Raw genomic sequence first — 27162 nt, 5'->3', positions numbered from 1 at the left:
GGGCTGTGTCCCATCTTCTACCAGTTTTCCCTGGTCACTATATCCAACACATCCCCCACACACCCAGACCCCAGTTCTTCTTAGTGTCCGTTCATTTCTTCTTGGCACTTACCACATTTGCCACTATCCTGTCTCTTTGCCTATTGACTTGTTTGCTCTGCCTCCTCAGCAAGCTGCACGGAACAGGACTGTACTTGTCCTAATCACTGCTGTATTATAGCCCTTAGCACCATGGCTGGCACACGGTGCGTGTTCAGTAGATATGGGGAAAGTATTTGTGGATGAGATAAAGTCACAGAGGCAGCACATGGATTTTAAATACTTACAACTTTATTAGGAGTAGGCTGTTGTCCCCGCAGCAGCCAGCTCCCATGTATACATAGTATACACAGCCCAGCCAGTATCCAGGTCCTTTCATCCTTCTGCAGTACATGGAATGCAAAAGAACAAAACACAAAAGGCGGCGAGGGGGCTCTAAAAATGACAGTGTCTGGTGCCTTCCAGAGCCAATTCCCAGGCTGGGAACACTCAAGCCCCTTTACCTGTTCTCAGCTCCCCCCCAACCCCCTCACTCCAGTATGGCAAGGCCCATAGGTTAGACTTCTCCAATCAGTGCACACGATGGGCACAGGAGACAGGGAGCTCCTAAGCCCAGGTCCTTTCTGGTCCACACGCCACAGAAGAAGTTGCTGGAGTCCCCAGAATGTTCCTCTTCTTCCATAGACATGAGATATGACCTTAACTTTTTATTCCATCACCAGAAATCTTTGCCTTAAGGCTTGTCTCTGTTCAGCCTTGCAGAGTATTGTTGGATTAGTAAAATGGTCAAAGACAGGACAAACCTCCCAAGTTGTCTTGGTCATATTTCTTTTAAAAAGGTAAAAAAGGAAAAAGAAAAATAGCACAACAGAAAAGAACATTGAGACCCAGCTTGTGTCAGGAACAACATTGGTTGTCCCTCCTTGAAATGATTTGTAAAGCTGCTCTGCTAGGGGGCCAGACATGCCCACTGATGCAGTTCCCTTCCCACCCGCCCCATTCCCCTGCCCATTCTGCACAGCCCCTGTGCCACCCTCTCCTCGCCGAGGAAGGGTTCGCCAAACACAGGGCGCAGTGCTATCGTCAGCTAGCGGGATCCGCATCTGGCCTGGCACCCTGGATTCCTTTTGGCCCTGTTGCCCCACAGTATTCACTCCTACATGGAGGAGGAGTCCTCCTCACTCCATTCTCCCAGGGAGACTGCAGCCCTGCCTCTAAGATCTGCATGCCCTCTGCCCGACTGCAGGAGTCTGCTGAAGGGCCTAGCCCAGGATTAGATTTGATGTATACTTGGATTAAAACACCATCCCAGAGGCCTAGCAGGGCTGGCTGGCTGGTTTGTGGATTCTGACTATTAGGGGAAACCAAATAAAAGACACTTGACCTGATGTCACCTCACCAAAATCCAGGACTAATTACCTATACTCAGAAGCAGACTCTCCCACGTATACCCTGGGGCAGCGGCATCCTCAAGAAACCCTGCTTGGCCAAAGAAACTATAGCCCCAAAACGTCTTCCCACTTCGAGCTATAAGCAATGTCCTGGTTTCTACTCCCCCAACATGTCTCCAAGATAGACAGGTTTCCTACTGGTGGCTGTCAGGTAATTGATTCTTGGTGTCTCCTGAAACCTGTCCCCAGGGCACCTGAAAAAAGAGACCCCATCTTTGTATTTGGACCGACACTGAGTGGCCAGACTGTGGAGAGCAAAAAACCATGCACCGAAGCTCATCTTTGCGTCTGGGCAGCTCAGTCTACAGAGGATGACAGCCGGGTCTTCTGGAAGCACCAGGTCACCACTGCCCCAGAGGAGGGACAAGGGTGGGTTTCCAGAGAGCACAGCCTGAGGTAGCAAATAGTGAACCCCATTTTGCAACTGCAGAAACCACAGCCTGGGATAAAATGTGACATGCCCAACGCCAGACCGCATGGAGCTGTCTGCATGAAGACCCACCTGTAGGCATGTGGATGTTCAGCACCCAGCCCTCCTGGGCATGTCCCATGTCCTCTGAGTGGGCACAGGACCATGGCTACTTTGAAGGTTCTCTGAGGGAATGCAGAGCCTAAGGCATCAGCCTGATTTATGCCTACCTCTCTAGAGGAAGAAGCCATCAGAGCTGGGGCCTCCTTCTCCCCTTCTCAGGGTGCCATTCCCCCAAAGTTTAGACCCAGCCCTAGTGACAACAGAACCCTCTAGATCTGTCCTCAAACTCCCCTGCTTTAGCCACAGAATCCTTCTCCTCTTAAAAGTTTCAGCATCTTTTTGAATGTTCGGATCCCTCTTGAAGAAGACAATACTCTCCCTTTTGATTTCCAACTCTACCTGCAAAGCCTCAGAGGACACCTATGTGAAAGCCCTCTCACTCATCTGGCGTCCTGGACGACATTGGGAGAAGATGTGGCTCTTTAAGGGAGGGCCAAGACGAGAAGATGAGGAACATCAGGACTCGCCTCTATATCCACCTCTTCCCGAACACAGTGGCCCAGGCTGCAGGTATACCTCACCTCACTCTCCCCTTAGCTCCTGCTCACCACCAGCCCACTTTTATTATTCAGTCCATGTCAGTCAGAAAAGGAAAGTAGGCTGAAAGCACCTTATTCAGAGATGGCTCAGAGCCCCTGGGGCCACCTGAGGGTGCCAAGCTGCTGGGTCATGGCTCTTCCCGCAGCCTGTGGCCTCCCTTATGGGGGCCAAGGTCCCTGAAGTTCTGCCTGGGAGGTGCCCATCCTCCAGGCCCCTTGGAAACTGGGGCCCAGCGCCTTCTTGCCCAGCACCCGCACCTCTCAGTCTCTCCCCGAGACTGGGCCCCAGAGGAACTGAGCGTGAGGTAGACTGTGCATTAGTTACTTAGGTCCCCGCCCCGGCCAGGGAGGAGGAGAGAACCGCTCACCCCCACCCATGATCCTTGTCCCTGGATGTGGTGACAGCGTGGCATGGGCCCCTGGACACTGCCATCTGCCCACGGCTCCAGCTGGCCAGAACACTGGCAGCACCAATGAGTGGACAGTGAGGAGGAGAACGGGACGGTCCTATTCAGCATGGCCTTAAGATGCAGAAGTCCAGTTCTTGGGGCTTCCGGCGTAGGTTGCACTGGTCCCGGGCCAGTAGCCGCCCTCCATGGCCCAAACACTTCAGTGGACGTCTCTTAAATCCCCGGCCACAGCTCTTGGAGCAGGGTGACCAGGCACCGAGCTCCCAGGTCGGGCAGGGGTCCCCACAGACTCGTGTCTCCACCGGCCGATGGGTTGTGTCACAGGCGGATGCTGTGCGCTGCCCCGGGGAGCCACGACAGACCACTGCCCGCTTTTGCAGGCCACTGCCACAGCTCGTGGAGCAAGGACCCCAGCTGCCTGCCACCCAGCGTGCAGGCGGCCTGTCATCCGGCTGCTCCACTTGATTGGAGAGGCTGAGGACGCTGTTGTGGAGCACAGAGGGGGGTCGAGGGGCCTTGGGGTGGGAGGACTTGTCCTCCCAAGGCTCTTTGGGCAGATAGAAGGAGTAGCGGACCCGTGGTGGCGTCATCTTCCCCACAGAGAGGACCTCCACGGTCAGTGGCTCCAGGATGGGCCGGGAGGCCTGCAGGCTCTCCACTGCCGTCCCCGTGCCACTGTAGCGCAGCAGGCTGCCCTTCACCACCAGGTCCCGTTCCATAGGTGACACCACGAAGTGCCCGTTGAGCAGGTACTTGCCTTGGCTGTTCTTCAGGGCCAGGTAGTTGTCGTCTCCAATCAGCCCCTTGTAGCCACGCTGACGGATGTCTATGCTCGAGGCGCCTGCAGGGATGGCCACCACGAAGTTGTAGCCATGCCTGTGGTGGGAAGGCAGTTGTGCATTAGACAGATACCTGCACGTAAGGATCTCATTCCCTCTAAAGTCACAACTGATTGCCCTTTCACAAGGCCCAGGGTAGGTCCTGAACATGGCAGAGAACCAAGACTAACCAGGCTGCCTCACCCATGAAGGCACACAAGCTGAAAAAGGCAGAAGGAGATGGTCATCCGGTCATCTGGGACTAAGCATACTGGCTGTATTGCCGCATGATCTTTTCTCTTCAATACATTTATATTTTGGTGAATTCTAGCATGGGAGGAGAAGCAGAACTATTGGAGTCAGAAGGATCCCTACCACACACTTAGCTGCTGGCCTTAGATAAGTTACTTAGCTTCTCAGTTTCCCCACCTATAAATAGAGATCATAACAACACATACCTCGTTGAATTGTAATTAGGATTAAATAAGCTACAGCACCTGGCGTACAGTAAGCACTCAGTGGATATTATCTAAGAGGAGGAGGAAGAAAATGAGAGGAAGGTGGGGAGAAGAGGAGATGAGTCTGTAGTCTCCAAGTCCAAGGCTGCGGCCTTCATGCAGACAGACACACTGGCCCTGGAGTTGGGGACCCAGATCAAGCCTTGGTAGGGACACTAATTCCCTGGTGGCTTTAAGAAAGTCAGTCTCTCTGGGTTCTGGTGTCCTCATCTATACAATGAGTGGGTTAAATGAGATGATTTCAAAAGTTCCTTCCAGCTTCAATAGTCTATGAAAGGAACACTTGCCATTTAACCAGTGAAGCACGTCTGGAGGTATGGCCTCCCCACTTGGCCTCCCCACTGCAGATCCCTGAAAAGAATGGCCTAGGACACCATCTGTTTGCAGTGCCCGAGCTACCAGAGAAGTTTCCCACCTAGGGGCTCAGCAGACGGCCCTCTGCCCAGGGTGGGGGCAGCCAAGGCTCCTGGCCAGCCATCATCAGCACCTGGACTCCCAAGTTTTTACAGCCAACCACACCTGCCTCTGAAATGAAACCTCAGGGGCTCTGCCTGCCCCAGCTGCTCCCAGAACATGGATCAGGGCTTTAAAAGGAACACATTCCTCTGGAAAATAAAAAGGAATGTGCTGGACCTCAGAAAGCTCAAGCTAGAGGGAGCCCCAGGCTTTGGAGTTGGGAATAGAAGAGGCCCAGAGACATTTCTTCTGCTGATCCCTGCACAGATCTCCCAGGAAGGGAGGATTCCTTTAGTCCCAGCCTCTCACTCTGCCTCTTTCTATAGTTTAGCACCATTCTCACCTCATTCTGGTCCCCAAACCCAGAGCGTCAGGCTCAGAGAGAGGGGGAGGCTGTCACATTTTGCTTCCAGTATAGCTGTTTTGTTACCACCGTCGTGAACATTTATTATGTACCAGGTACTATGATAAGCATTTTACTTGGATGAATCCCCTTAGTCCTCACAACAGCACTACATGAAATATATTAGTGACATGACCACTTTATAAGTGAAGAAATATATTATTGTAGAGACTGTGTCACTTGCCCAAAATCATCCAGAAAATGGGGGACTGAGATTTGAACCCAGGTCATTCTTATGGTAGGACTCTAGAGAGACCCTAACAACTCTCTGCCAGCTCCCTGAATAGCATCTCCTGTTAAGGAATTTCTTCTGCAAGCATTGGTCTTTCCATTCTCCTTTGTTTGCTGAATGAACGAACAAACGAATGAATGAATAAATGAATGAATGAATGAATGAATGAATGAATGAATAAATATCATAGAAGACTGAGTGGCTTCCACAGCAAGGGTACTGACATTTACCCCAATCTAACCCGAGCTTCCCATGCTTGGACGCAATGCCACTCACTCCTCCTCCCCACTGCACCCTGACCATACCTTCCAAGGCCTAGAACTCACATGGGCTTGGTGAAGAGTCCTGTCACCTTCTTACAGCTCTTATTGTCTCCCCCACACACCCCACATTTGTCGAACTTCTTCTTGGAGCCCAGGTTCCCATCACAGCCAGCCTTGATGCACTTGCCCTGGACGCAGACTGAGGTTGAGTCAGGGGTACACAACGTACCATCCACCACCTGCAGCACCCCCAGGAGGGGGAGAATAGGAGAGAGGGGCAGCTTAACTGAATGCTCGCCAAAAGATGTTGAGCCTGGTCTGATCTCCTGGCCCAGGATCACTCACCTTGGGTGCCAGCACGTAGAAGTAGCCGGTGCCGTTGGCTCGGCAGATGAGCTTGCACTTGTCCTGGGGAGACACACCTGAGTACTTGGGCACCCATGCCACGGCGAGGGTGACCCGGTTGGTGCTGTGGTTGTAGCCATTGAAGGCCTCACACTGCTCCTCCCGGAAGCTCTTGCCAGAGGCTGGGGAGGGAGAAAGTACGTGAAAGAAGCTAAAGGAGGGGCTGAGGTGGGGGCAAAGGAAAGAGCCCTCCTCCGGGTGCTCAGTCTCCTGGTACTCTAAACAGGCCTTCCCTACCCTCAGCTGAGTGATCCTTAGCACTGAAGCCGCCCCATCTGAAAGGACTAAAGCAGGCTGGGAGCACACGACGACGGGCGTGGATATCTGCCAGGCCCTGTGCCACCTTCTCCAGGAATCTGGCCTTAAACCCCCGCTGTAACAGGTATCCTAATCCTCTGTGCTATAGGACCCTTCAGTAGTCTACTGAAACTATTTTTAGAATATTATTAAACGCATAAAATAAATTACATATATGATAAAGAATATCAATTATATCGATATACAACTATCAATATGGTTTGAAACATATTTGTGATATATGTTTTCTTGTTAACACATTAAATAACAAGACAATAATGAGTCTGTAACTACTGCAATTTTGCAGTAATGACAAGCATAAATGGAATTTTGAAAAATCTGCAACAAATAAAATGTCATACGAAATATCCATGATTTTTTTGGTGACAAGGTCACAGGTACTGATACTACTAATATTGTAATTTGTTGCCTAATTAAAAGAAATCCTAAATTTTAGATAGAAAGGTTAGTAAAAAAAAAGAAAAGAAAAGAAAAGAAAAGAAATACTAAATTTCTAACTGAAAAAAATTCTAACTTTTAAATAAAAAAGATTAGTAAAAATAGAGATGTAGTTTTCTTCCCACCTAAAGTCATGGGCCCGGATAAAGAATTCTTCCTTATGAAGATGGGCTTGAGGGTACTTACAAAGGGGACTTCTAATGTCTCATTTCCATGGGCCATTTAGCCTCCTAATCTAAGCGGCCTAAAGAAAACACCTTTACCAAGGGAATGGACAGAGAAATAATCCCAAGAGGAATGTGCACCTGTGCACTTCCAGGCTCTGCCCTAAGGCATAGAATCTTAACTGCAGTAACTTTGGGGCCATGAATTATCCAGAGTGGGGGTTGTGACCTCCAGCCTGTCTTTCCCCACACCCAGGCCACCGCTGCTCTCTCCTCACCTGAACTGGGGCAGGGCTCCAGGTTGCAAGATCGGTATTTCACCCTCACTCCCTCGCAGTACTTGCCCCCGTTGGCAGGGGTGGGGTTGCTGCACTGCCTGCGGGCCAGCTGCACTCCCCCACCACAGGTGCGAGAGCAAGGGCCGTAGGGCTCCCATTTGGCCCAGGAGCCATCCACCTGTGAGAAAGAGTCTGTTACACACCTGCAGAGGTTGGGGTGCCACACTCACACCCTGAGCCTGCAAAAGAATAACTCACACCCTGAGCCATTCTGGTGGGATGAGCCTCCACGGGCCCATCCCACCAGAATGAAATCCACTTTGTATCACCAGGGAAAAAGTGACAAGCAAATATCAGTGTGCACAGGGCCGACACAACACTTCAGCCTATTAACTAGCAAACGCCAACTGCTCACAGGTATAAATGAAGCCGCTCAGAAGAGAGGCTCGTTGGGCTGTGGAGTCAGGCAGCCAAGTTCTACAACCTCCTCTACCCTCACCACATGGGTGGTCTTGAGCAAGTAAGGAAACCTCCTTAAGTTTCAGGTCCTTCATCTTAAAAAATGGGGCCCATGATACTCAGGTGTGTGGTCAGACAGAAGATGTACGTGATGCAATGTGTACGAAAATTCTTAGCACTGTGCTTGCCATCGCTCAGGAGTTCAAAGTTTCTCCTTATTTATTGTTAGTGTATTTACAAGAGTCTCCAAATCTAAGGCATGGCCAGCCCCCAGCCTTGCCAGTAAACCTTGTCACCACAGGTATCAGAATATTTTTATATGTAAATGTTCTATAATTCAGACTTTTCCCCAAACCAGGCTCAACCTTAATCAGGGGCTGAATTTGAAAAAGTTTCACTATAAGCAGTCCTAATGTTTGTGCTAAGAAGAGATAGACATAAGAAACTATTAAGCAATCCTAAAACTCTATTTGGCTTTGGGGTGAATTATGCAGTGTTGCCTTATTTTTTAAGAGGGTGAAGAGGGGATAAAAAATTTATAGTCTTCGTTATGTCTGCCTTACAATGACAGTAAAGTGAGTTTTTATCCCCCTAAACACACATAAGTTGGGCAATAGAGGAAACAGCCCCATTGTACAAGCCTGGGATTAAAATGCTGTCCCAGATCATCTAAAGCCATAACCCAGATGGAGCTAATTAGAAACTGGCTGCACGCAACATAAATACTTTAACTCATGTATATATTCAACATATTTTTTTCTATCTGTCCTTCTGTCAGATAGTTCTTATTTTATTGTGTCAACATGTCTCTTTCATCCTTTAAAAAAACATTCCCTTAGCCCTGCTTCCTCCTCAAACTGGTGCCCCACCTCATTCCATCCTTTCACTTCTAAGAGACTCTTCTACATTTGCTCTTTCTACCTTCTCCCCACTCAGTGCCTTGCAATATGGGTTTCATCCCCATCATACCATGGAAGCTGCTCTCAGTCAGCAATGATCTTCTAAAGACTGAAAGAGTCTATGCCTAGGCCTTGTCATCTCCAGTTTTTCTGCAGTATTTAACATTGTTTCTGTGGCTTCTGAGATGATACTATGCTTTTTTACCAGTCAGGGAGCAATAGCCCAAAGGAGAGGTGATGGTAGTTTGGACCAGATGAGGTGGTGAGAAATGGTTAGATCCGGGTTCTATATTGAAGATAGAGTCAATAGGAATCGCTGAGATAGTGGATGTGAATTGTGCGAGAGAAAAGGGGTGTTGGTATGAGCAACTGGAAGATTGAGTCACCAAAGCAGGTTTAGGGGAGATGATCTGAAGCTCAGTTTCCCAGATAGTAAGCTTACAATGCTTACCAGTTATCCAAAGGAAGAGATCAAGATTCAGTGGGACATTCAGGTCTATAGTTCAGGAGAGAGGTCTGGGCTGAAGGTACAAATTTGGGAGTCTTCAACATAGAAATATAAATAGTATTTAAAGCCAGCTGTCTAAATGAATCACGTGAGAATTTAGTGTGAATAATGAGAAAGGGGAGGGACTGAGCCCTGCAGCTCTCCAACATTGGGAAAACAAGAGTGTGAAGAAAACCCTGTAAAGGAGACTGAGAAGGGGCAGCCTGTAAGGGAGGAAGGAACCAAGAGACAGTGACAACTTTGTTCCCAGGGGAAAGGGTGGTCGATGTACAAATGCTGCTAACAGGTCAAGAAACATGAGAAATGATAACCAGTCATTGACTTTAACACTGTGGAGACCAATTGGTCACCTTTATGAGTCATTTTGAAGAAATGGTGTGAGTGAAAACCTGATTGGAATGAGCTCCAAAGAAAAATGTCAAGACAGGACTTGGAAAGAGCAAGTTTATACAGCTCTTTCAAGAATCTTTGCTGTAAATGGAGACAAAAAGATTAGACTGAGACATATGGAGGAGTAGGATCATGAGAAGTTTTGTTTTAGACAGGAAAAATTGCAGCAAGTTTGTATCCTGATAGGAATGATTCAACTCAAGAGAGGGGAAAGTCTCATATGATGGGAGAGAGAGGGGAGAATTGTTAGAGCACTTTCCTCAAATATTAGGTTGGTACAAAAGTAATTGTGGTTTAAAAGGTTAATAATTGTAAACACCGCAAGAACTTTTGCACCAACCTAATAGAAGAGAGGGGAAAGTGTTCCAGTGCAAAGCACAAAGACTGACCTCAGATAAGAGCATGGACAGCTCATCCATTGTCAAGGAGGTAAGGTAGAGTATATGAGCACAGAAGCAGGTCAGTAGATGTAGTGGCAGAAGTTGGTAAATATTCTCTTCTGATTGCTTTATCGCTTCTTTTTTCTTAGTGAAATAGGTAAAACGGTCACTGGCAAAGTGAAAATGAGGAAGAAAGTGTTGGTGATGGGAAGAGAGAGGTGGTGAAGATGTGAAATAATAGTTTAGGAGGTTAGGAGAGTGAAATAAAATATGATATGACTCCTGAGCAGCATTATGGGCCCACCTAAGTTTCCAGGTCATGAATTTAAATTGAGACCAGTGAGCACGATTGCATGTCTTTCTTCATCCATATGCATCTATACTGGCACAAGTAAGTAGGTGAGAAAATCAGACTCCACCAGGGTGGTGGCTTATCCACAGGAGTATGGCGAAGAAAGACAGTGGTATGGGAGTCAAAGTACATGTGAAGGAGCGATTTTAACAATGGACCACGAAATCCCAGCTCAATAAAGATGTTGGTGAGGGCATGAGCCAAGTGAGGGATAATGGAATGATGATTGGATCAATAGACTGTAGGTCTAGATAGGATTGAAAAATTGTTGGAGCCCAAACACTAGAGGAAGTGAACTGGGAAAACAGGGCCTTGGTAGTAAGAGTGGTATTCTTGCAACTGAGATCACTGGGGGGCTGTGGTGATTAGCAAGATAAGCTTTGTGTTTGACCTTGGCTGAGTAGGACAGTGTCCTATGGAAAGGGCTATGTTTCAGTTAAAACAGGGTAGTGAAGAGAAAAGAAGTTGAGAATATAGTGGATTTTGCTGCTGATGGACGTGGAAAGATTGTGCTTCTCAGATCACATTTTCCTGTATCCAATGTCCTCTTGACCATCTCTTTATCCTCCTGACTTATCTTCTCAAGAGCAGGAGCTGGCTATGACTAGCCTGCTCTCAGGATCTTCTAGTCTAAATACATCAGACTGGTGATCAAGGCAACTGCAATTCAGCCCCAAATCATCTTCCCAAAGGTGATTCTCATACACCCAACCCTCTAGCTTGCCCCACCTCCCTGACTTTACTCCATCTCTGCTTCATCCTTCCCTACTCATCCCTCAAGGCTCTCTTCAAACCTGACTCCCTCATCAAAAGTTTCTCTTATTGCAGCTTTGTTTACGGTGGCCAAGACATGGAAACAATCAAAATGTCCTGCGATAGATGAATGGATAAAGAAGTTGTGGTATATATACACAATGGAATACTATTTGGCGTTAAGGAAAGATGATATAGGAACATTTATGACAACATGGATGGATCTTGAGAGTATAATGCTAAGCGAAATAAGTCAGACAGAAAAAGCAGAGAACCCTATGATTTCACTGATATGTGGTATATAAACCCAAAACAACAAAAGAACAAGACAAACAAATGAGAAACAAAAACTCATAGACACAAACAATAGTTTAGTGGTTACCAGAGTGTAAGGGGGTCGGGGGAGGGAGATGAGGGTAAGGGGGATCAAATATACGGTGATGGAAGGAGAACTGCCTCTGGGTGGTGCACACACAATGGGATTTATAGATGATGTAATACAGAATTGTACACCTGAAATTATGTAATTTCATTAACAATTGTCACCCCAATAAATTTTTAAAATAATTAAAATTTAAAAAAAAGTTTTTCTTGCCTTTAATGATCATTAATCTCTTATCCCTTATTCTCCCATGATACATTTTCATACTTCTATCTTAACAAATAACACGTACCTCTTTATGTCTTGCATTACAGTTTCATTTCTAGCTTCTGCACTTGCCTGTAAGCCCTCAGAGACATTGCTCATGTTACATTTATTCTGACCACCACTGTTTCTTACACAGTTCCCTGAACACAGTGGGTTTAATTAAGTATATATTCCCAGAACACAGAAAAAGATTTTACATAATTCTGTGCCACAACCATTTCAGGACAATTGCTAAAGTGCTTGGAGAATGCTTTTTATTTTACTGCCTTTGTGTACATAAAACCTCAAGCCAAGCCCTCCTGCAGCCGGTCCAGGGTGGAGAAGGGATAATCCTACTAGCATGAAGGTAGAGGAGGGACTTCCTATTCCTGCCGGGAAAAGTACAAATCCCTTTAGTATCCCAACCCAGGACTTGAAAAATAGAAAGTTTTTGTTATATTCAGAGAATATTTGAGGTTTTGAATTTATTCTGGTTTGACTGCTATTCCCACTTAGTAGGAAAAAATAACTTTTGTTCAATTATGTTTCAGCTTCAAAAACCAACAATCAAAACAGAAACTGAAGCTTGGCTCAGGACGTAGTAAATTACTGAAGCTTCCTTTCAGTTCTGAGCCTTGTTCATCGCTGGCCTGCAGGTCCCTGGAAATGGAACACACTCAGAAAGATGTGATGAGGGAAGAAAAAAAAAAGGAAGCAACAAATGATCAACTCTGAATATAAATGTTCAGCTTTGGTCCAGAGCTCCTCCCCAAGTTGGCGGAGGTGTGGAGCTCAGCTCTGGGACCCTCACTCTGGTTGAAGGGCTTTCCCCACCTGCCTAAGGCTTCACGAAGTGCTCTGACCTACTATATCTTTTCTCTCCAGTCTTAGAGTCAAGAAGGGGATAGAACAACAGACAGAGCACAGCAATGCGATACAGTATAATCACATAGCACATCTGGGATAGGACAGGTTCCCTGTAGAGGCCTCCAGAGTCCACTCCCCTCCAGCACACTCACCCTGTACTTATTGAGGTTGTGTCTCTCCACACAGGCCCCCTTGAGGCAGAACTTGCCCTCGCCACAGCTGGTGCCATCTGCCCAAGGGAAGTGGCGTGTCTGGCACACCATCTGCCCCTTTGCCTTGCCGGTGCACCACAGTTTGGTGCAGTACTGCATGTAGGGACAGGGCTTAGAGCCTACACCAAACGCCAGCTCACACTGCTGGCTCAGGGTATAGCTGGCACCTGCAAGGTCCTCAGGTAAGACGATGGGCTTGCTGGGTTGGTCCAGGAGGCAGTCACCTGTAGAGAGCCAAGGGTGTTCATTAGAGATGAACTGGGACTGGTGAGGTTTGGCTAGCCCAATATCTAAATAGTGAGGAAAGAATAAAGCAAGGGGCAATGGAATAGACTCACTTCAGAGCCCAACTCTTCGGGGTCATGCACACCTTAGGTAAAAGAGGACAGGTCCATAGAGGTGGTGAGCACTGCCAACAGTGACAGCACTGATGCTCGTCCTCTGTCACCCTGGCTTACCGTGCCCACTGTCCAGGAAGTCAGTGATGATGGCAGCACTGCAGGCTGACCAGGGATTGGCACGGTCAATCTGGATGAGTGTTGGGGACATCATGTGGTTGGCTTGGAGTTTCCCAAACACCTCCTCACACACTTTCACATTGTCATGGGGCATGTTGAACACATGGCCTGTGGAGTGAGACAAGAGGACTCAGTGGGCTATGCAGTTTAGAAGGCATGGGAGCCGATTGCAGGGAGGATCAGTTGGGAAAGCTAGACAGCTCATGTCAATGGTTTTCAGGCTGGTCATTTCTACCTATTGATAGATTGCTTTGCAAATGTCCCCAAGGTCATGTTCTTGAGTTCTCTACCCCATCCATCAGTCTGTGGACTCAGTGAGGATAGCGATGTATTTAACATACTTTCCCCTTAGTGCCCAATTGATGAAAGATTCTGACTACTAACAATCTCACACAATATCACTGGCCAACTGGGCTGGAGCAATCCAAGAAAATTAAACAAAGTCATTACTAAAGAAGACTCTGATCCTGAGAAAGGATCCCTAAGCCTTCGGTACATGAGGGAAAACATGTCCATGTGTCTACCACCCACCCAAGTACCCGGTGAATCCCAAAATGATCCCACATGGGGAACTCTCCTACCCCATCCAAGAGACACCTCCAGGCTTACCTAGCTCATGAGCAGTGGTAAAGGCTGACGGGAGCCCATCATCCTCAATCACAGAACAACTTCTCTTGGGGTCACACATGGTGCCTACATCAGCCATGCCCAGCGTGTCACACGTGGTGGCTCCACACAAGTCCTGCCAGGGCAAGGGAGAAGCAGAAGCCAGCCAGAAGTTAGAGGCAGTAACAGAAAAGACCTGAAAGGAAGATAGAGCATTCCAGCTCGTCCCCATTCCAAACCTAACCAGGCGCAGCACCTTTCCAGCCAGGATCTTTTTCCCAGGGGGCTATGGGGCTATTCGTGGAATCAACCCACGCTGAGGGAGGAGGCCTCAGGAAGAAAGCTCTGTGGTTCACAAATTCTATCCAGGTAGGTCCTGTGGGAGGAAATTAGGAGGTACAAAATTAAACTACAAGGCCCATTGCTTTATATAGAGTTGGCCTTCCAGACCAGAAAATGGTGACTCCCACAGCTGGCTGAGACTCTGGCCATGACTAACTGTGGCAGGTGGGGGTGAAAGGCAAGGACACTCTCCATTCAGTCAGTTCTGTGCAGCCTCGGTCGTGGCTGATGACTGCCTTTGAACAATCATGAGTTAAGCTCAGACTCTCAGCCAAAATGTCACTGGCCAAGGACCCACGTATGCCTGAGATCTAGATTCCTTGGCTTGGGAGGAGGCAGAGAAATGTAGACACAAGCAAGCCCCTATTCAGACACAGCTCAATTGCTACAGAAGCTCAATGGCTGCTAGGAAGAAAAAAACAAATTAAATGGTTGTGACCTAAGCAGAAAGGTCCCTCTTATTGTACTGAGGTAGGACTTCCAGCAGCAGCCCTGACAGGAAGCACTTCCGGGGAGTGTGGAAGGCAAAATGGGGTTCTTGGGGTGGATCTCGCAAATAACTTATTAAGCGTTATGGGCCAGCAATGCATCTAGATACCTAAGAGCCCAGGAGTTGGAAATAGAATAAGATACTTGCACACATTCTGCTCCTCTTGGGAAGACCCTGTTGAATCGGTGATGCTGGCATTCTCCTCATTATATCCTTGCCTTTAATGTGTAGGGCATTTTACAATGGACAAGAAACTATGACATGTATCACCTCATTTAATCCCCACAACAGTCTTAGGCGGAAGATATATTATTATACCTACTTGTCAAAGGTGGAAACTGAGACTCATGAGCATGCTTAATGATGGCGACAATATATTGAAGGCTAACACCATGCATGCACTTCCCGTGCACACCCTACGGAACGGTCACAGCGTCCCACTGGTGGAATGACTGTTATTATCATCTTCTATAGACAAGGAAGCTGAAGGTCTGAGAGGTTCAAGTCTCTGGCAGAACTTCGGCCTCGAGGTCTGTATGATGAGGCACTCAGCGCTCTTTCCACCGTGTCACAGCTGTCTGCCCAGCAACTGCTGAGCTAACACTCTAGAGAAAGAGCTGTGCGTGTTCTCCCCTGGGAGCCAAGGTATTTACGTAAACACACACACACACACACACACACACACACACACACACACACAGAGCTGTTCTCAATTTCATTCTCTTCAGGGCTGTGTGTGTGTGCATGTGGGTGGGTGCAGGTACATGCAGACATGGGGAAAAGGTGGGCAGTAGTTAATGAGGTCGGGGGCATAGGAGGAAAATTGGACATAGTGCAGAAAGTCAGCAAAATGTAATCCAAAGCACTCAGAAGTTTACCAGTCAAATTTGAGCAGTCAAATTTGGCTTCCCACTGTCAGTTGACGGTCACACTTCCTAATGAGTTAACAGTTATTCTGGCCAAAGAACAGCCAGGGTGATCAGATTGAACCCAGAGTCAACCCACGGGCAAAACATGTGCCTAGCCTTCATCTGCTGTCCTGTGCTTGCACATGGCACTTCTCCCATTTCTGGGAGCCCCATGGGGTGAAACTCAAATTCCCTTCCCTTCCAACTACCTTTCCTTCTCTGAAGGTTCACTCTCCCTGAAAGTTCTCCTTCCCCAGAATTCTGAAATCTAAAGACAACTGCTGTCAAAACTTGGGAGGGGAAGTTCATGACTGCTGAGGAGCAGAATTGAGTCATATGGACCAGCTTATGAATACAGCAGAAAGGGGCCCAAGACGAGGAAGGCAGGAATGAAGACTCACGCAGGGGCACAATGAAGGAGGAATGGGCAATGGGGCTATCCAAGGTGGTAGCATCTGGAAACTCTAGCCTCGTGGTCACAGTCTATAGGACAAGCATATTACACTGGCCCGGGGCCACCATGTACACTCACTGCTGGTTTATGTGAGAGAGAGAGCACAGGAATAAAAACCAAGAAGCCTAGATTCTGGTCCTGGTCCCATCACTAAGTAGATGTGTGACTTTAGGCAGGTCACTTCTCTCCTCAGGGCCTCAGTTTCCTCCTCTGGGGAAGGGCTAATTCTCGCCTAGAACCCAGACTGTACGAGTGCCTTAAGCCTCTGCTCCTTCCCCAATCCCAGGGTGCTCAGCCCCTTCTGGCCCTCTGGGTTAGAAAACGAACAGAGACCGATATACTTTTAGAATGGAAAACCCCTGAGGATGATCTTGTCTACTGACACATGTTGCATAGGATAAAACTAACTCACAGAGAGTGAAGGTCACTCATATGGAAGTTCAGAATCGTATCCCTCTCTGCTCATCAGAAATGACTAGCGCAGATGGGGAGCTCAGACCTCGGTCTAGGCTGCCACTGAAACTCGGCTGCCCAGCAGCCGCCTCTGCAGCTGGGAGGTCCTTAAAGCCAAAAGCCTCCTTCCTCTTAGGGCGGGTGGACTCTCACTGGAGCAAAGACAAGCAGCTGCAGGCCCTTCCTAGCCAGGAGCAACCTGTTCTTTCCATCAAGAAATCCGAGTTTCCTTGGATCAAACAAGAGGAACAGGGAAAGAGCCGGCAAATTTCCTGAGGGTCAGGGTGTAGCTGAGAGCAACCCTCCTACAATAACCCGTGTCTTCCTTGTGGGGAGATGCAGCTGTTTGGGGTCAGAGGCTGGGCCTGTCCCTCTTCCCCCAGTCAGACTGGCTGGGCCTTAGTACTGTGAATGCCTGGAGGCAGTGTGCAGGGCCTGGTGGTGCCTCAGCTGCGGCACTGAATGTCTCCACCCTTCTGGAATGAACTCAGATGCACTCAGACTGCTTTAACCTCTTCAGCTCAGGCTCTTGTCTCCAGAAATAGAAACTGTTCTGGTTCTTTGCGCCTGGAGGATGTAGGCACTTCCCAGCCCAGCCCCTACCTGCCTCACTATTTCTGATCATTTGTCATTTCTCCATGTAACTGCGGCTGTTTTTCCAGATGACCCAAGAATCATTCTGGACAACAACCTAACCATCCTGGATTATTCTTTTTTAAAAAAAAAGCTGTCCCTTTTTATAAAATAATTTAGGCTTGGAGCCACGATTTGTAAATAAATAAATAAATAAGGATAACACCTTGCAGTGGCCTGATCCAACTTACCAAGGTTGCCCCCTATGTACCCACCACAACTCCCACCAACTATCTTCCCTACTGACTGCCATCCTACCTCCTCTCCTTTCCCCAACTATGTACAGAGATGTTCAATATGTTCCAACAAAAATCAAGCACATTAATTTTTTTCATGTGGCGGAAGATGCATGTGTTCTCAGGTAGCCAACGTCCTGCTCACACTGAACTCCTGGCATGTGAGCATCACATTGTAGCACCAATATTATCCTCCCACAACTTCAGAGCCATCCTGTCTTTCTACAGATGAGGATACTGAGGTTCCGGGAAGTCAGATACTCACTCAAGGCCACACAGCTACTAAGTAAAGAATGGAGTCCCAAATCCATGCCTTTTGACACCAATGCCACCAAATCCTTGGTTTGAATTGTACCACATCAGTTAGGACTGTCATAATTACTGGTGAGAACCATCTGCATAAGTAGTAATACAGCCCCTTTAACTTGTTTCCCATCTGAATCTCTTGTCATGTATCACTGTATTTCCTCCTCTAACCCAAAATCCACTTGCCTATAATTCCCAAGGATAGGAGGACCCTGCTTTGCTAGAAGAAAAAAAATGCCTAGCAGTTCAGTGCCAGGGCAACCTGACTAAGGATGCCTGGTGAAGAAGATAACATGCCCTATGGCTTCTATCTGCAGATTCAGTTTCACTGGAATATAAACCCCTCGAGGTGTACAAATGGTATTATAGCAAGAGACGGAAGTAACCAAAACAACAACAATCACCTCAGTGTGGAAGAAGAGGAACCCAAAGCTTACAGGAAGAACAAACTTTCTCTAGATATCATCAGTTCACGAAGGGGTACATACCAATATAATGATAGTAGCTAACATTTATTGAGTTGTTACCATGTGTTAGACACTGTTCTAAGAGCTTTACCTGTTATTAGTTCATGGAATCCTCACAACAGCTTTAGGAGGGAAATGCCATTTTATAAGGTCCCATTATTTTTTTTAAAGATTTTTTTAATTGGGGAAGGAGAATAGGACTTTATTGGGGAACAGTGTGTACTTCCAGGACTTTTTTCCAAGTCAAGTTATTGTCCTTTCAGTCTTAGTTGTGGAGAGCGCAGCTCAGCTCCAGGTCCAGTTGCCCTTTCTAGTCGTTTCTAGTTACAGGGGGCACAGCCCACCATCCCTTGCAGGAGTCGAACCGGCCACCCATCCAGTGCCATGTTCAATCTTAGTTGCAGGGGGCAGAGCCTACCATGCCTTGCGGGACTCGAGGAATTGAACTGACAACCTTGTGGTTGAGAGCCTACTGGCCCATGTGGGAATCGAACCGGCAGCCTTCGGAGTTAGGAGCATGGAGCTCTAACCGCCTGAGCTACCGGGCCAGCCCTATAAGGTCCCATTTTACAAATGAGACCCAGAGAAGATAAGTAACTAGGCCAGGATCAAACAGTGAGCCCAGGATTAAGCAGGGAAAGAGTGGCAGAAGGAGGGTTGAAATCCAGGCAGTGCAGCCTCAGAGCTGAGCTCTTCCCACAAGCCCACAGTTTCCAGTGCACATGCACCCCAAGAATGAATGGGTTGGGGAATCTCAAGAAGGAAAGATTGCCCACCCCATACGCTCAGCCCCCAGAGCACAGGCTGGACTCTGAGTGAGGAGAAGCCAGGGAAGAGGGGAACAGCAGAGTTCTACTCAGAGTTCCCCAGAGTGCTCTTAGAGCAGTGTCTGCACCGCCTCCCTGGGTGAGCAAGCCCCTGGCTCAGTTCCCCACACCTGCATTGACACACTGACCCGATCCCTGCTGTGTGCCCTGCCTACTGGCTCCTCATTGGGGCCCCTCCTTCCTCCAGGGAAAAACCTGATGGCAAGGAGCCAAGATGAAATGACAGAAGAACCTAAGACTCCCTCTCCCAACCCTGCTGCCTGACAGCCTAAAACAACGTTGGATTAATGATTCCCAGAGGGGAGGTAAACTACCTCAGCACCCATAGCTACATGCAGTCCTTCCATGAATGCATACTGAACAACGGCAGTGTGCAGGGGCCCATGAGAAGGCTACAAAGATGTAAAGAGATCCTGCCTTAAAGGAGTTCACAGATCAGTGGGCTTGGCAAATGCTGGAGTGCATAGTTTCCCCACAAAAACAGAAATATGTCATCAGACAAGTGTTAAGTAAACTTGCAAGGGCAATGGGACAGGGCTATCCCAAATGTAAATTCTGGCAAAGGACCTATAGGTAATCATTCAACAACAACAAACATATACAGTAGTCCCCCCTCTCCACAGGGGATACCCTAGTGGATGTCTGAAATGGAAGATAGTACCAAACCTTATATATACCCATACATACCTATGAGAAAGTTTAATTTATAAATTAGACAGAGTAAAAGATTAACAATAACTAATAATAAAACAGAACAACTATAAGAATATACTGTAATAAAAGTTATGACTGTGGTCGCTGTCTGTCTCCTCTCTCTCTCTCTTGCTCTTTCTCGCTCTCTCACTCTCTCGCTCTCTCTCTTTCTCTCAAAATATCTTATTGTTCTGTACTCACCTTCTCACTTAAAGGAAGCACTTCACAGCTTCTCGCTGGCATACCTGAATTGCCTATATCACTACACCTGCGCTTTGGGGCCATTATTAAGTGACATAAGGGTTACTTGCACACAAGCACTGGAATACTGTAACAGTCAATCTGATAAACCGGGCTGGGTGTGTCTACAGCATGAAGACGCTGGACAAAGGGATGATTCACATCCTGGGCAGACAGAGCAGATTTTATCACTCTACTCAGAATGGCGCACAATTTAAAACTTATGAATTATTTATGTCTGGAAGTTTCCATTTAATATTTTCAGACCCGGTTGACCTCGGATGACTAAAACCGCGGGTAAGGGGGAACTACTGTACTGAGCGAGTACTAAGGTAGTGATGGTAACAGCTGCCATTAGTTGGGTGCCTCTTCTGGAATACTTGATAACTTATCCTCCCGATGGTCGGCTGTGTAAGTTAGTTCCCATCATTATCATTATCCTCATTCTGGATCAAACAGCTGAATCATTCAATGTCTGTGGCTAAAAGTGCAAGGGTCAGGATTCAAATTCAAGCCTGCCTGACTCCAAGCCTGTGTTCCTCCTATAAGGCCAAGTGATCAAAATCAGGAGTCAAGGCAAGGTGAGAGTGATACAACTATAGAGAGGTTCAAAGGAAGAAGAGCAAGACCTAAGGAGGGAGAAAACCCCATTTGCCTTCCTGAGTAAACCAGTATTTAAAGAAAAGAATGAAAAAGATTCCAGTGCACATTACCATTGGCTGATTTACTTGGTGTAAGTAAGAAAAAGAGAGAGAAGAGGAATCACCCTACAAGTCAGGGAACAACCCTGTCCTTCTGTGAAGGAGGAGGGTGAGGTGGGGGGAGAAGAAGGAGTGGCGTTAAGTTTCTATTTAGTGATACTTATCAATTATTAAACATCAAATCTACAGATGCCCTTCTCTGTTGATATCTCCCAAGGACTGACTTCAAAAAAGATCCTGGCAAAATTATGATTCTTTTTATTGTATTGAGAGATATGTGTAAAATGCATGTTCTCATTTTATTTTTTTTAACATTTTTTTATCTGAACATTAAATTTCACTGCCATGTTGCAATTAGTTTATTATAGAAAGAACCAGCTTCTATTTTAAATGAAGTTCCAGAATTCTGTTCCATTCTGCATAGTATAGAAGATGTATACATCCCCCCCAAAAGACACACACAAGAAGCACCAAGCTTGGGCTTGTGAGAGGCAGAAAGGTGAGAGTATGAATGAAGAAAATAGAAAAGAAATATGACAAAAGCCTGTCTCTATAATTCCAAAAGAGGACGAGGAGAACATGGAAGAAAACAGGGAGAAAAGAGGACGAGGGAACAGCATAAAGTAGTACTAAGCGCAACAGAAAAAAAATAAAGTAAATGAAGGAATCGCAGGCAGAAAACAGACTATAAATCCTTTAAAAAAAAAAAAAACATCAGTCCAAAGGAGGAAATGTCACAATAGCAAACTACAGAGTGTGCCAAAAAGATGTATGCACATTTTAAGAAAGGAAAAATCTATATTAAAATTGTAATACTCAATATACACCAATAACAAAACACGAATACAAGTCACGTTTAACTTCTGCGATTACAAGAGGTGCTCAAAGTGGTTACCATCAGCGTCCAGACACCTGATTACAACAAACTACTGCTTGAGCAATGCTGACCAAAGTGTCCACTTGTATATATTTTTTTGGCACACACGGTAGATGGTCGAATGGAGGAAATGGCTCCTACAAGATAGACAAGCTTCCTTCCCCATCACCACCAGTTCCCAACCCTTTTCTTGATTCCTGTCCCTCTGAGGGCTTCCCGGGTCCCAGCTGAGGAAGAATGAGGGTCCAAGCCTCCCCCAGAGCACTTAACAGACTATATTTTAATGAGCTGTTTCTTTATCAGACTCCCTGCCTGACAAGCAGTGAATTCCTGGGAGCCAGAGGCCACGTCTTACTAATATCAGTATCTCCACAACCCAGGACAGTTCCTGGAAATAATAAATGCTCAAATAAGTATTGAAAGAATGTACAAATAAAAAAAATAAAAAAAAAGAATGTACAAATAAATGCATGAAAGCCAGTCTATCACAAAGTTACCCAAATAGCAGAGGTATTGGACCTGAAGAGAGAAGATGGGGAAATGCAGTCCTACTGAGTCTCAGCATGAAATACCTGGTTCCTGCAGCCCAATGCAACAAGAAACCACAGAAACATTTCTCCTCGTAGAAATAAATGTCCACCCAGAAAGACTGGCTCTACTTCTGCACAACTCTGGTTCCAATCCTGTGCTGACCTCACCCTGCAGTTATGAGGCTGGAAGCCGATCACTTTGCAAAATCAGATGTGCACTCTTTCTCCAGGAACATGAACTTTTTCTGAATCTTTAAGTCAACTCCTCAAATTGTCAAAATACTTGTCATATGATCGATTTTCTTCTCCTTTGTGCACAGTAAAGGATACTCCCTGGGTCTTGTCTTCCCAGTGTTTTGATTTCAACACCCCACACCCCTCCCGCTGCCTGCCAAGAGAGGACATCAGTGACTCCCTGTAGCCTGGCCCAGACTTATTTTCATGCATAGCAACTCCAACTGTGGGTCCAAAAGGGGCTCCAGTGCCTGCCAGTCATGTCGCTCTTACTGCTCTCTTCTCCGGTACCCCTAGCACCTGGAGCTCTAAAGTAACAAGCCTGACCCTTCCTCACTGCTTCCTCCCTGCGGACACCACAAGTGGAGTGTGGTCAGTCACGAAGAATCACTAGCCATTCTTAAGATTTCTCTGGGGGAACCAAGAAATAGGTGATTCTAAAGGTGTCTATCGGTTGCACATCCCTTATAGACGAAAGGCAATTTATAAAACAAGCACATTTCTAAAAACTTTTTATCCGAACAAACTATGTATCTATTATATATGTGTGTGTAATATATATATAATGTATATTCCAATGTTAGTTTGAAATGCATTGATTATACCAACATTTTAATAATAAACAGGATTTAAGCAAAGTAGCTCATACCTCTGAGTTAAAGAATTACTGCTGACTTTCACAAAGCGGAAAAAAAAAAGTGCCTCTTGTGTTGGAGTGTAGCAGGAGACTCCTCCAGGTTCCCGGACACCACATCTAACCTAGTCTAGAAAGAGCAGCTGTGCGCGCATGTTCTCATCCTATACTGTGCCTTCCCAGGGGAGTTCAGGAATGAGTAGTTCCTAAGACTCTGAGAATGCAGCAGGCCCTGAAATCTGTGCTGGCAAGGAGGTGAGGGAACGATGTTTACTCTAAAGCATAAAGCTCATACGTAGAGTATGACCTGCCAACACAGCCTCCCCACTTACTGGCTTTGCCCTCTAGACGCCTAAGAGACACCTAAGAGAAAGACAGCTTCTAAAAGTCACATCTTGCACATCACTACTTCTGACCCAAGTGGTCATACATCTTGTAACAATTATGCATGGTCAACATAGCCCCCTGGGAGTCTAGCACACACCACTGACAAACAGAAGCTGTCACACTGTTTGATGGCTTCTTCAAAAGGCGGATTCTTCTGATGGCATGGCCCATATTCCCAGCAGGACTCCTCTTCCTAGGACTGGTTCCAAAAGTCAGCCTAGCCACTAGGCAGCAGAGACTGAGGTCTGGTACTTTTTAAAGCCAGCAAGTGGCCTCCACAGGGCCAGGTAGATGGACAACAGCTGCTTTGCCCGTTAAGCTACCCTGTTCTCGGTCTTTGCTTATTTTTCCCCAGCAATCTGACTGCTGAGTTGGTCTGTGTGCATAGATCGAAGCCACCTCCTTTGCAGTTTCCCCATGACTCAGGCAGTGCTTGTAGAGGCTGGGCAGTGGCAGCTCTACAGAACTCAATTGGAAGAATAAGCGCAAGGAAACAGACTCAGGCCAAAGACCTCCCTAGAGAAACCAGGTGGTGGGAGGAGAAGGCTGGGAAAAGAGGAAGTTCAACTCCAGGAAGGGACTAGCTGTGCCAAATGGGTTAGTGTGGAAGACTCCAGCTCCAGCCCCGTGTGCATCAGTCCAGCTTCGAGGGGCTATTTGGAAGCGGTGGAGATGCAGAGCCCCCACAGGTCACCATGGATTCTGTGCCATCCCAGAACGCTGTGGTTAGAATAACAAAACAAGAGCAGGGCACACATTCAAGTTGCAGCCCCCAAAATTAGAGGAAGCAGGTCGTGTGGATGCCCCTTTTCCTTCCAGTCTCCTGCATCTGAGTAATTTCAAGAATCCAAAAATTCACAGTACCCAATCACTCCAACATCTACAAATTTAAATTTTCACAGATCCATAGCAAAAAACAGAACTGCTTTTCTGATTTGACCATTTTTCTAATCCCAATATTCAGTATCTTGCAACGCTGCCGATTGGGTCGCTAAATGCTCTTTACTGACCTCGCATCACTTCCACACTGCCAGCGGCAGAAGCTGGTGCTGTGCAGTCATAGGAAGTTTCAGTGAATCAGAGACACAGCAACATTGCCTGCTCTGCTCTGTAGCACACATCGGGACAAATGGGTCACCCTTCGCCAACAGGACATGGGAAAATTGAAAGGGATCTTCCCAACTCAGCTCCAAGTGAAACTCCACTTGGAACTCCAAGCTCTGAACAGGTGACCTAACTAGATCGCCTGCTCTGAATGGTCTGGAAGCCCCTCAACTAGGAGACAGGCCCAGCACCGAAGGGTATAAAAGAGGAAGCCATGAAAGGGGAACCGTCCAGGTATTTGAGTCTGTCCTTTCACAGCAACCCACAAAATATCCCAAATGATTCCCTCCATCCCGATCCAGCTTTTCCAGGCCCAGAACAGAGCAAGGATAACTGCACATGCTACCCACGAGAAATGTAGCCAGGCGCTGAAATGGGCCATTTGGATCACCTTCCCGTTCTACAGCAAAGGGAGAAAACCTGGGAGGAAGTGTCTGAAAGGGCTTAGATGCCCCCATAGAAATGGGCGGACCTTTCCCGCCCTCTCCAACGCCATCCTCAGAGCGCCTCCTATCGACCTTAAAGACAAACTGCGGCTCCTGGGCCGCAATTTCCTGGGTTCCAGCCCCTCAGTGCCGGATCTAGGAGGCGCTGATTGGCCACACCAAGCCAACACCTTCCGAACCAGCAGGCTCTCCTCCGACAGCCCACGTGCATCCTGACACACGTGAGCGAGAGCTCTGCTGAGCCTACAGGCGGGCGCTCTTTGGAATATCCAGAGTGGGAGTCGGAAGAGATCAAGGAAATTTAAACTCGGGGACACTGCGCAGCACAAAGGGCATTTGGAGAACTAGGGACAGTGACCCTAAGAAAATGAAGCTCTCTGGGTCCAGAGAAGTGACAGATCAACTCACCTGCCTAGTGAAGAGGATGGCGGTGTCCCAGTACTCAGGGTGCTTGTCACTCACTTTATTCAACTTCTTCTGCCAGGCACAGAAGTTGCGCAGCGTCAAGGCCGCGTTGCCGGTGACCTTGGGCCCTGCGTCGCGCTCTCCGAGAAGCAGCACCTTGACCACGACGATGCTGATGGGGTTGAGGATACTGGGATGGCGGTAGAGTTGCGCCGCCGTGGCCAGCAGCGTCAGGAGATAATGCTCCAAGTCCGCGCCGTGGAATTTGACCATCGACTCGTCCGCCACCACCAGGGTCTCCACGTACCGCGGGATGGACACGAAGCGCTTGGCGCGCCCAGACCTGCGCCGGTTGCGACTCTCCCCTAAACCGGTCCGCCGAGGCTTGTAAGGGTCCAGGGCCCGCAGGATGGCGGGGTTCCAGCCTGAGGCCACCCCGCAGCGAGACGTGGGATCTCCCGGAGGCCCGCCGGGGGCTCCCCGGCGCTGGAGAAGGTGTGCACCCTGGCTGTTGCGCTGCGCCGCCCGAGCGCTGGCGTTAGGCAACGGGCTAATGACATACTCGGCGCCTCGATAGCCGAAGGCTCCTCGGAGCCCCTCGCACAGGCTCAGAGCGGCGAACGAATCCGGCTCGGCGTTCACGTCCCCAGAGTAAAAGCAGTGTCTCAGGTCTGGAGCGCCCCGGGGCAGCGCCTGGAGGGGGCCACCCAGATGCTCAGTGGCGAAGGCGGACGCCAGGAACTGAGCGTCCGGCGTCAGGTGGAGGTAGAAGTCCTCCTGGAACGCTGTGATCTGAAAAATGAGCCCCTGATCCCCGGGGTCCTCGGGACCCGGCCGGTAGTAGTAGCGGCCGTTGATGTCCGGGTCCAGGAGGATGGGCACCACCACCTCCCGCTCTGGCTCTGAGCCGCCAGCGGGTCCCCCTGCGAGCGTCAGGGTTAAGATGCCCAGCAGAAGCATGGCGCCGGGCAGCGCACAGCCGCGCTCCGGGAGCGGCAGCCGGCGCGACCTCCGTGCAGCCCGCGCTCGGGAACCACCGACTCCCCGGCTCCCGAAAGGAGAGCCACGCGGGGGCGACTCCTCACAGATCCCTGAGCTTGCGCTGCTCAGCCCGCGCCTCCTACCTGTGCCTCTCCGAGCAAAGCGCGCCCCTGGACCTTAAGTGCCGTCGCTGTCAAGTGCAAGGACGAAAATTTGCCGACGAGAACTAGAGGGAGGTGCCCGGCAGCTTCTCCGAACCGCAGCTACTCGGAGCGCCACAAAACCGGCGCGAGGCGAGCCTATTAAAGGCCCCCTCCTCTTTGGACTGCCCAGTCAGCGCCCCTCCTTCTCTCCCCTCCCAGCTTCCCAAAGCTTGCAGCGAGCTCCGAGCCTCCAGGGACAACCGGAGAACTCGGTCCCGCCTCCAGAGCCGAGAGCCACTTGGCGGGGAGGGAGTGGCGTTGAGCTGAGGCAGGAGGCGTGGGCTGGCCAGAGAAACCGACGCTGGAATCTAGGTTCGCGCTTTGCCCTCACGTTATGCCCCTGTGCCCGACACATCCGTTACTTCTGTCCCTGCGGACATCTGTCGGCTGCCTGGGTGTTAGGCTTTGTCTCAAGGAAGTTCCGGTGAGGAGTTGGGAATGGAGACCCGCCACTGACCCCCGCTCCCAGCCCCTCCGGTTGCAACATCCCTGCTGTTTCTTCATCACAATATCTCCTAAAAGACCCAGAACCAAGAATTATCCCTCTAAATGTCCTGTTGCCAGAAAAGCAACTTCCCAGGACCAGAGAGCCCTACTAAACGCAGGGCCACCTAGGCCCACAGTCTGCCCAGGGGACCATGGTGTGCTGGATGGACTGGTGCAGACTATTAAATTTTCAGGAATTTTGCCAGTCAGCTGTTATACACAGCCATTATTAAAAGTTAAATGATATAAACTTACAATTATGAATTATGTTTAAAAACAAACCCCAGCA

The 27162-nt window shown here is 48.2% G+C and overlaps 1 protein-coding gene across 1 annotated transcript; it reads right to left on the bottom strand.

Moving 5' to 3' along the window:
* Positions 1-315: 315 nt before the first annotated feature.
* Positions 316-26180, bottom strand: ADAMTS15 (ADAM metallopeptidase with thrombospondin type 1 motif 15). Its single transcript, XM_081037069.1, has 8 exons — positions 25207-26180; positions 13840-13972; positions 13171-13338; positions 12653-12936; positions 7265-7442; positions 6007-6188; positions 5725-5900; positions 316-3847 (listed from the first exon to the last, which is right to left on the bottom strand). Exons 1-8 carry the CDS (start codon positions 26161-26163, stop codon positions 3073-3075), a joined length of 2853 nt encoding a protein of 950 aa, XP_080893195.1. The 5' UTR covers positions 26164-26180; the 3' UTR covers positions 316-3072.
* Positions 26181-27162: the final 982 nt, after the last annotated feature.

Source organism: Rhinolophus hipposideros (assembly GCF_964194185.1).
Source record: "Rhinolophus hipposideros genome assembly, chromosome: 24".
Taxonomy (NCBI): domain Eukaryota; kingdom Metazoa; phylum Chordata; class Mammalia; order Chiroptera; family Rhinolophidae; genus Rhinolophus; species Rhinolophus hipposideros.
Note: the sequence above shows the minus strand (reverse complement) of the source record. Positions and strands in the feature narration are given on the sequence as shown.

Bases quoted from the DNA above. Each gene is read 5' to 3' on its own strand.
- ADAMTS15 (XM_081037069.1), bottom strand. From the start codon at position 26,163: ATGCTTCTGCTGGGCATCTTAACCCTGACGCTCGCAGGGGGACCCGCT. The intron at 13,339-13,839 runs GTAAGCCTGGAG...CTCACTCCACAG, and splicing joins TACCACTGCTCATGAGCTAG to GCCATGTGTTCAACATGCCC. The intron at 12,937-13,170 runs GTAAGCCAGGGT...GGCTCTCTACAG, and splicing joins CTTCCTGGACAGTGGGCACG to GTGACTGCCTCCTGGACCAA.